Consider the following 10,341-nt stretch of genomic DNA (forward strand, 5'->3'; position numbering starts at 1 on the left):
GAAATATTAATCTAGCAAACCTCATCTTATCACTCTGTTGAATTTAAGCATCTGAGAATATTTACAAACTGATTTGAAGATAATACTTTACTGTAACATCAATAGTTTAGGACAGTTTTCATGAGAACCTGGAACTCCATTTGAGACAGTTAAGTTGTGTGTCAACTTGGCTGGACCTAGTTTTGAGTGGCTGGGCAGCTAGATGTAGTTATTCCACATGGTGAGACTGGTAATCAACTCATGGTGGAATCTACTAGAGTGGCTGAGTAGCTGCCTTAGGGATGTGGTCTGCTTCCAGTATATAAGAAGCTTTGAGAAAGGTCTCTGCAGCTTTCTGGCATGCTTGGAACCTGCATGTAGCCAAGTCTTCATTCAGCAGCCTGCTATATTTCCTGCTGATCTTGGGACTGTCTCTGGACTTGGAACTAGTGACCTGCCATGTTGTTTGGCAATCTTGGGACTGTGCCATTTTATTTGTCGCCCTTGGGTTTGTCAGCTTCAGCAGCCAGCAGGTGAGCTAAGAGAAGCCTCCAACTTCCATGAGCTGGGAGCAAGAGGCAGAGCTGGAGCACAAAGTTGAGGGGCTTTCACCCAGCCTCTAGAGCTGGCACATTGAACTCAGACATCTAGCCTCCTAAACTATAAGAGAATAAACTCCTGTTTGTGAAGACTACCCATTTGTGGCAATTTCTGTTAGAGCATCACTAGGTAACTAAATGCCAGAACTGATCTAATACTCCAGGTTACCACAAACTTGGTACTATTAGACACAGTAATAAGATAGATTAATTATCATAGACACTGTAAGTACGTCTACTACTTTCTCGTTATCTGGTAAAGTTCTGAGAATTAAAAAAGTTCTGAGAATTAAAATGTCAAAAATAAAATTAACCTACGTAAACTTAAAGAAATCTTATTAAAATTATGTAAATCATTGAAAGAAATACCTTAAACAGAGTCCAAGATTTCCCTTAATAATAAATTCAGTGACAAATTGCTACTGTAGAGCACACACAAGTATTTCCCAGTGGTGCACATTCTACTATATGATAACATGTTAACAATGTAAGTGAATTCCTGTTCTGGCAAAAATAAAAAATGACAGAGTCCAAAATGTACAATATGTTAATTTCTATGTTGTATGTATTTATGGAAATATAAATAAGAATAGATTTTTCTTCTTTATTGCCTAATTATTGCTTGTCACATATCAAACATTGTGTTATAATTATTTGCTTTATGGAGTAGTCCATAATATCAGTAAGTGGTTTGGGTGACCAGATGTTGGCAGGAAAAATTAAGGGCACATTAGTCATGGTCAGCCACGCAGAACCTCAACATCAATGTCATATATTTTTAGCCTTATGTTACATTGCTGAGATTAGCTTACTGACAAACTGGGTATACAGTGCATATTTAAATTTGTAATAATCAAGTACTTAAAGATGTTCTGTAAAGGATAACTATGCTCTCTCTGTATTTTTCAAGCATAATCTATTTTCAGAAGGAGCCCTGGTGGCACAGTGGTTAAGCACTTGGCTATTAAACAAAAGGTCGATGGTTTGAATCCACCATTGGCTACACAGGACAAAGATGTACCAGTCTGCTTTCATAAATATTTAAAGCCTTGGAAACTCTGTGGGGCAGTTCTACACTGTCATATAGTATCACTGTGAGTTGAAATTGACTTGACAACAATGGGTTTTTAATCTGTTTTTAGATTCAAGTTTATCTAGGTAACCTCTACCAAAAAGTAAAAAGATTCCAAAGAAAGAAGTAAATTTCTCTAATAAGAAAAGAGGGGTAGAAATGGTGAGGAAAAGGTAGTATTGTTAAGAACCCAAAGTCTGGGGCCAAACTAATCATGTTCATGTAAATAGCTCTGCCATGTACTGCCTGTGTGATGTTGGGCAAGTTACTTAAATTTCTTGTGCTCCAGTTTCCACAACTCTAACACGGGGTTACTGTGAGGATAAAATGACATAAATGGATGTGAGATGCACAGAACGGCATCTAGCACACAGTAAGTACTTCTATGTGTTTGTTATTATCAATAAACTAAAGTTTAGCACAAAGAATGTAAACTATGTAAAAGGAGGCATTTTCTTAAAAGGAACTCAACAAATTCAACAAGTATCCATTTGATAAGTATTTACTCTATGATGCAGGTGCTGTCCCAAAAGCACAAGGGCAGAGGAGGAAACAGGACAGATGAGATTCCTACTCTCATGTAGATTACTCAAAAAAACTCACTGCCGACAAGTCGGATCAGAGTCATAGTGACCCCTCCTTGGGTTTCTGAGGCAGGATGTCTACAGAAGTAGATTGCCCAATCTTCCTTCTGAGAAGTGGCTGGTGGGTTTGAATCAGCAGCCTTCTGGTTAGCTGTCAAATGCCTTAGGTACTACGCCACCAGAGTTCCTCCCATGTAGCTTAGAGAGACCAAAACAACAACAACAGCAGAAAAAATGTTGCCCTGGAGTCAAATAACAGGTAAATAATGCAACAATAACAAAAATCAGATTGTACTACTAAAGAAACAAAGTAATAAGGAGAGAACAGGTGAAATAATCTATTTTGAAATTCCATTTTAAGAAATGCAATGAACACATAAAGAAAGGTCTATATGCTGATGTCTTATTAAAGAAAAATTACCCCTAAGCTCCTATACTCAAAATTTGTTTCCATGATGATAGTTCTTAAATTCTTCTGCAACTTATGGTCACTAAAATAGCTGCATCGACTTGGAGGTGCCTTTGGGTAGCCAGAGCCCACAGAAAAGCAAAGTCTGTCTGATCTGAGCACAGACCTGTGAATCTCAAATTCAACCATTAACTCTTTATGCGACTCTAACAAGCTACTGAAACCTTCTCCATTTAAGGATAACAAGCTAAACCTAAGAACAGTTTAATATTTGCCCCAAGAATTCCATCTCAGTAAACTGTCAAAATGAGATTAAAATTTGCTCTATACCCAGACAGTATTGAATGGAGCTAGGAAAAACAGCACTATGTGACTTGCAGAAGTTGCATATTCTTTTCATTTTCTGTGATTACACTAGAGACTCTACAGCACACATGAACCAATTGTTTCCAACTTTCGTTCAGTATTTAATACCCAAGATAAACTTCTTAAAAATATTCTAAATAATTTATATTAGATTATATGTTTGATCTACATAATTACATAATAATTGAGGAAAACTATACCTCACTCTGAAGCTGTGTAACTTCTCTTGCAAAGACACTGTCAATAGTGGCTGGCATCTGCTTATAAAGAGAGTTGGAAAGGTCTGCCTTAATGGTGCCTTTGTATTTGGCCTGGGGTAAAAAAGAAAAGGAAAGAAAAAAAAAAAAGAAATTCCTTATTTCTTTTACTGTGACTATAGAAAGAGAATAAAAATAAACTTTCTTCAGAAATACATTGATTTAAAAGTTGAAATACCATTTTAGATACTGGTTCTGACAAGCATGTTCTGAAGAGATATAATAAATCCAATTTATCATGGAGAAAGATTTAAATGAGACAAGACATAAAATAATGTTATCCATTTAAACCCATGCACATTTCTAAAAGTAAATTTATTTGTGTATATAGAAAACTTCACCTGTTTGGTCAGTTGAGAAAAGAATCTGAGAACAATGGGAACATTGAGTCGTTGCAGACACTGCAAGTCATTAGAATTTATTATACAGAGCCTGAATGCAAAGGACAGTGGTCCTTCATTCAAGTCTTCTTAAGCTCCTTCTACTACAATGGGTGGTATTTTTGTTATTGGTACTGCCTCAACTCATGCCAACCTCATGCACAACAGACAGAAATGCTGTCTGGTCTCGTGCCATTCCCTTGATCAGGTGCAGACTGGGCCATTAGGATCCACAAAGTGTCTTCACCGGCTGAGTTTTGAAAGTAGATTGTGAAGCTTTTCTTCCTAGTCTATCTTAATCAGAAAGCTCCATTGAAACCTGTTCAGCATCACAGCAACATGCAAGCCCCCACGGACAGATGGGTGGCAGCTGTTCACAAGGTGCACTGGCCAGGAATCAAACTCACGTCTCCCGATGGAAGGCGAGAATTCCACCATTGAATGACAACTGGCCACATGCTCTGGGTAATGGAGGTACTTTTTGTTGTTTCTGTCTCTCCATCTAACTCTGCACCGTCCCTAGAAATCCCCCTCAATATTCAAAAAGAGCAACAACCAAAGAGAAACACCCATTCACCATTTCTTCTGTCGAAAATCAAGTTTAAGAAAACACAACAGACTGCCCACTTTCAATTTTTTTTCCCTATAGTTAACTCCTTCGGGGGTGGGGGCATTAATAACTGACAATAGCAAGAATTTCTCTGCACATGAGAAACACACAGCTAAGAAGTAATAAGCAATAATCATGCTCTTCACACTCTGTAGACAAGTCCCTAATATGACTCCCACTAAGAATTAGGTTTGACTGTTGATTTGTGAGCACACATTGTTTAAGTCCTTGTGTTCCCAGAAGTATTCTTTGAATTCTTTTAGTTAATAGAAGAAATGTAACTACTTTTACTCAAAGTCTTTTTTTTAAATTAACAGAAATAATCCAAAAATCATGTTGATCTTTTTTGAACATAACTTATGAAACACTAGAGGTCAGTCATTTACAACACTATTTTATTCATACTCTTTTCAAGTTCATCTCTTTTAAACAATCTATTCATAGACCATAGCAATGTCTCATCAAAGAAATCACTGTTAACATTTTTGTGCTTTATAATGCAACATAAATTACAGTCCTAAATCCTCTCAAGATGAGACTATATGGCTTTTCAGCTGGAAAAATGAACCTAATGGATTTCTCACTCTGTGGATTCATAATAAATATCGTTGTTGAACTGAATTTTATCACCTTCACAAATAGCTCAAATTGATTAAAAATTATTTACCAGAGACATTTTATGGACTTGACTGGTAAATTTCACTTATTTTCAAAATGATATTCAATAGTTCATATCAAATAAGTCTGTTAAGAAAGAAAATAATGGAATGGCTAAAATTAACTATTTTTTCCAGTGCTTTCCACTTAAGTATATAAAAATATTCCTTTTCAAGAGTAATTCCATAAAAATAAGAAAAGGCTGGAGTCAAAATATATAATAAGCCAACATTTATAATAAAATATATAAACCATATTTTGCAAAATATATCTATTTCTATGAGTTCACTAACAGTGCATAAAAGAGTACTGGGTTTAATAATTATAAGCTAGCATTATAAGCTACTTCAGCTCTTCCATATTTCTCACATTTATTACACAGCACAAACTTCTATAGTAGTTCTTAACCATGGCTGTATATTACATCAACAGGAAACTCTTAAAAAATATTGATACTTGAGGCATCACCCCAGATTAACTATATCAAAATTTCAGGGGTACAGGGCCTGGGTAACTGGGCTTCTTAAAAAGCTTCCCAAGTAATTCTGATGAAGTGAAAACAGAAATTCATCCTAAATAAATAAGTGGGGTTCTGCGAGGTAGAAAGAGGAACCCAAAGATCTGCCAACATTTCCCCTCCCCTACAAATTCTGATCTAACCTTGATTTTCCCTCATTTAAACTCAGTCTCGTAATTTACTTCCTAAGCCACATGATTTCAGTTCAATTATAGACACAATTATAGGCACAATTATGAGAAATTTCAAGCAAGATGCTCATTGAAAGGAATACAAAGATTACTTGCGGGGGGGTGGTTTTGTTGTTATGTGCTGTTGAGTCAGACCCAACTCACAGGGACCCCTCCTCCTTGGGTTTCCGAGGCGGTATCACTATGGAAGTAGATTGCCCAACCTGCCTTCGAAGAGTGGCTAGTGGGTTTGAACCGTCAGCCTTCTGGTTAACAGTCAAGTGCCTTAGGCACAACACTACCAGAGCTCTTGAGGAGGGGGGAACCTGTTAAGGCCGCCTATAGATTATCTTAAAAATTGTTGTCATATTTCCTTTAGACTATTGTGGATTTTTATTACATATTATGTAGGCTATATTAAGGCTAATTATGTGGCCAAAATTTCCTTTTCTACTTTTTTTGGAAAACTAGAGAAATAAAAGCCTTAAAAATTATGTTGCGCCATATGAAATTAATCATTTTCACAATACAAAATAACAAAGCTGCAACATTACCAAAAGCACTGCCATCGAGTCAGATCCAACTCACAGCAACCCTTCTTTGGGAGTGGTTGATGGGTTTGAACCACCAGCCTTCTGGTTAGCAGTCAAATGCCTTAGGCACTATGCTATCAGAGCTCCCTATTTTCTAAACTTCTAAAATGTTGTTCAAATGAAACGTTATATAGATTCAACATTCAACAGTTCCTTCAATAATAATATTCTCCAACTTCAATGCATATGGGTTTTTATCTAAATAAAAAAAAAAAAGAAAATTCAAGTCATTTTGCAAGTTTTTAGTACCTTACCTCAGAAATAAATGCACCAATATTTTTTACATGATTTAGCATAGGAGTATCTGTCACAAATGTACACTTGTCCTTCGATTTTTTATATTCTTCTTTATAATGGATCTTTAAAAAGAGAATAATTTACATAAGGAGAGAAAGAAGAAAAACAATTTTAATGAGCTTATACTGAAATAAGATTTAAGTTGGTAAAAGTCTGTTTTCTAAAGTATATTCCCAAATGTAAAACACTCCTCAAAACAAGCCAAATCAAGTAAATTGATATCCAGCACAGAAATGCAAAAGTGATGAGGTATATCAAGGACAGACTCTTTAGATAACCAGGGATGTATTTATATTTAGGGATCAGCACTAAATATACTGGAACCATGGTGACTATATAGTTCCTGGTTTGCCCAGCTTGACTGGAGTACTCTCTTTCACTTAAACAAGTGTCCTGGTTTATTATTAATTTTAAGTCAATGACTTAAGCAATTAAGCCTGTGGTCAAACAGAAATATAGCTCCCTACCCTCAAGGAAGAAAGTAAGAAGTCCATCAGGACAGCCAATGAAGTTGAGGTAGGAATTGAATAAATAAAGTTTAGGGTTAGCATTATTACCCACACATACTGGACTGGAGGGTTAAATTGCAGCCATGATGGGCTTCCCATTACTAATTACTGCTGTGTTGTTAGCTGTCATGAGGTTGCCCCCAACTCACTGCAGCCTCCTAGGCACCCCAAGCACAAAGGGATAAAGTGCTACCTAGTTCTGGGCCACCCCCATGATCAGTTACAGATTGGACCACTGTGATCCAAAGGGCTCTCATTGGCTTATTTTCCAAAGTAGAACACCAGGCCTTTTTTCCTAGTCCATCTTAGTCTGAAAGCTCTGGTGAAACCTGTTCAGCACAATAGCAACACCAAGCCTCCACTGACAGACAGGTGGCAGTTGTACATGAGGTGCGCTGGCTGGGAACTGAACCTGGGTCTCTCACATGGCAGGCCAGAATTCTACCACTAAACCACTAATGCCCACTATTACTAATTGTTGTTATTAGGTACTATCAAATCAATTTCAACTCTTAGCAACCCCACGGGACAGAGTAAAATGGCCCATGCAGTTTTCTAGGCTGTAATGTACATGAGAGCTGACTGCCAGGTCTGTCTTCCGTGGGGCCTGCTGGGTACGTCTGAACCACCAATCTTTTGGTTGGCAACCAAAGACTCCTTCTATTACTAATAAATTCCCCCAAAATCAAACATACCCAATTTATGGACATGAAGGGGCCTTCCCATCCTCCTCTTTTCCCCCAACAAGAGCACAGCCTGCCGAGAAAGCGTGCCATGTAATGGAGCGGTGAATGCTGCCTTCCTGGAGGCATTTGGATCAGTAAGAGAGAGCCTAGAAAAGCTTTTCTGAGCCTGCTCATTTCTTCTCTCAAATTCATTAGCAAACTGAGTCACCCTTTCCCCCTTAGAAGTGGAGAGAGGCCAGGAGGGTTACCACATGGACACATGAGCCCAAAAAAAGTCAGGAATTATGGAAAAGACTCCCAAATGCAATCCCACTGTCATACTACTTGCTGAAAACTAGGGAGGCAAAATTTAGTACATAGTTGAGAGGATGAAAGTAAAATTTAGGGCTAGTTGAGAGGATGAGGATAATTTGCTGAGATTTGCTATCACCCTGTAATAAAGCCATGTTTATCCATTCAAAATTATAAATACTTATATTGAAATAAAAGACTCCCAGTTCAGATGATAAATTACATGCTTTCCCTAATTATAACCCAAGAGTGAAGTTTAATTGTATACACTACCTGGTTTTAAAGAACATGACCATATTGATGTAACACACTAGCATTACTTAGATTTTACCATATGCAAACGTAATTTGAAGAGTATTATTTGACGAGGTATAGCCAGAGATGAACATATAAAGAAATTTCAAAATCCCATCGTTTCACTACTGTGGCTCTCAGTTATTAAATGTCTACCACATTAAAATTTGCTTTATTCATGAAATCAACATTAGAAAATATTTATCTTATCTGAGCACTAAATTACTTTTTCTTCTCAGAGATTAGCCATAATTTTGGGTTTCTGCAAATCACCCTCCTCACTCACTAGTAATTAAACCGTTAATGGCAGTATGATAAATAGTAGGCTATTTTGATCACAAGGAGGAAAAAAAAAATGTCTTATATAATTAAGTGAGAGAGAAAATAACCTCTCATTAGGCTTAAGTTTGGCTCATTATTTTTATCTTTTGCTACCATCTTTTCCTCATCACATTCACATTCTTCCCTGTGGTGGTATGTACTTATGGCTAGAGGCCTCTCTGATAAGCTCTGACATGAGCAGAATGTTCCAGACAGGAGTACTGGATAAGGGTGAAGTATTTACTTCCTTTGCAACACAGGGAAGTATTTCAGGCTAAATGAGGTCTTCGTTTCTTTCTTGGGTCTCTATTAAAAGATACACATACATGTGTGTGTGTGTGTGTGCACGCATGTGTGATATCTAATGAGTTATATAATAGGGATGAATAAGAAAATGATCTTAAGTTTTTATATAAATATTGAATGCCACAAATTACTAGCCTTCCCATGCCAGGATAATGGGAAAAGAAAGGTGAAAAGGGACTGCATCTGTGAATGACACAAAATCTTGAGTAAAGTAAGAATCACTGCCTAGATCAGCAGCAAGTAGCTGTCAAGTCAGTTTCGACTCATGGTCACCTCATGGGTTTCGGAGCAGAATCGTGCTCCACAGGGTTTTCAATGGCTGATTTTTTGGAAGTAAACAAGTCTTTCTTCCAAGGTACCTCCAGATGGACTCCATCCACCAACCTTTCTGTTAGCAGTCACACACATTAACTGTTTGCACAACTGAGTAGACAAACCTCTCCTAATAGACCCATGCCTACATTTTACAACCTCAGGTTTTTTGTTTTTTGGTGTTTTTTTTTAATAAATAAAAAGCCTTCAAATTGATTCTGACTCACAGCAATACCATATGTTACAGAGTAGGACTAAGCTCTACAGGGTTTTTTTGGGTGTGATTTTTATGGAAACAAACTGCCAGACCTTTCTTCCATGGCACTTCTGGGAAGTTTGAACTGTCAATCTCTGGTTGACGGTCAACTACAAACGGTTTGTGCACCCATGTCTACATTTCACAACTTGAGGTAGGCACTATCTATTGGCTAGGTTGTCTATCCAACACCTTCCCTGCTAACAGAATACAAAGGGATTCATGAGAGGCTTGATCTCAGGGTAGCCAGACCTCTACCGCAGCCTCATATGATAAACTGGTCTAGACCAATCATGGTCATCTCATTCTTCTTGGGCAGTGATTGGTCTAGGAGGTCAAGTACCCAACTCTGGCCATGACACATTAGTGGACGTCTTCACAGCAGTGTTGCTAATGTTTCTGATATGAAGGGAGAGACTTCTCTGATACAAAGGTACAATTTTTTGTCCATTTGCCCTTCTACTCCCTTCCTTTACTGATCACAGAGATGAAGCAATGATGATGTTATCATAAGGCAGTATGTCATCTTGTTACTGAAGGAAGAGTGGAAAGAAAGGCCCTGAGAGACTGATTAACTTCCACAACTGGGCCCACCTACCTCCCAACTTCTGCATAAGGTTGCCTGCTACTTGCAGTCATCTGCACCCATATCCAATGTACAACCCCCACTTATCTTCAAATTGGGGGGGGAAAAAAAAAAAAGACCAACTTGATGGTACACCATCTGATCTGCAACATATACAACTATGAGACCAGAAGAACTAGATGGTGCCCGGCTACCACTGTCATCCACTTGGAAGGAATATAGGAGACCCTGGATAGAGAGGGAGAACAATGTGGAACAAAACTCAAAATCATTTGGAGGAAAAAAAAAAA

At 37.7% G+C, this 10,341-nt stretch overlaps 1 protein-coding gene across 1 annotated transcript in view; it reads right to left on the bottom strand.

The window, feature by feature from the left end:
- Positions 1-10,341, bottom strand: part of NEBL (nebulette) — a 183,457-nt gene that overhangs the window by 162,306 nt on the left and 10,810 nt on the right. The window contains exons 3-4 of the mRNA XM_007936355.2: positions 6,448-6,552; positions 3,210-3,320 (exon numbers count right to left, since the gene is read on the bottom strand). Coding sequence (XP_007934546.1) covers positions 3,210-3,320; positions 6,448-6,552 — 216 coding nt within the window. The remainder of the gene's footprint in view (positions 1-3,209; positions 3,321-6,447; positions 6,553-10,341) is intronic.

This window comes from Orycteropus afer, unplaced genomic scaffold, assembly GCF_000298275.1.
Source record: "Orycteropus afer afer isolate SDZICR_OR568_19922 unplaced genomic scaffold, OryAfe1.0 scaffold00035, whole genome shotgun sequence".
Lineage (NCBI taxonomy): Eukaryota > Metazoa > Chordata > Mammalia > Tubulidentata > Orycteropodidae > Orycteropus > Orycteropus afer.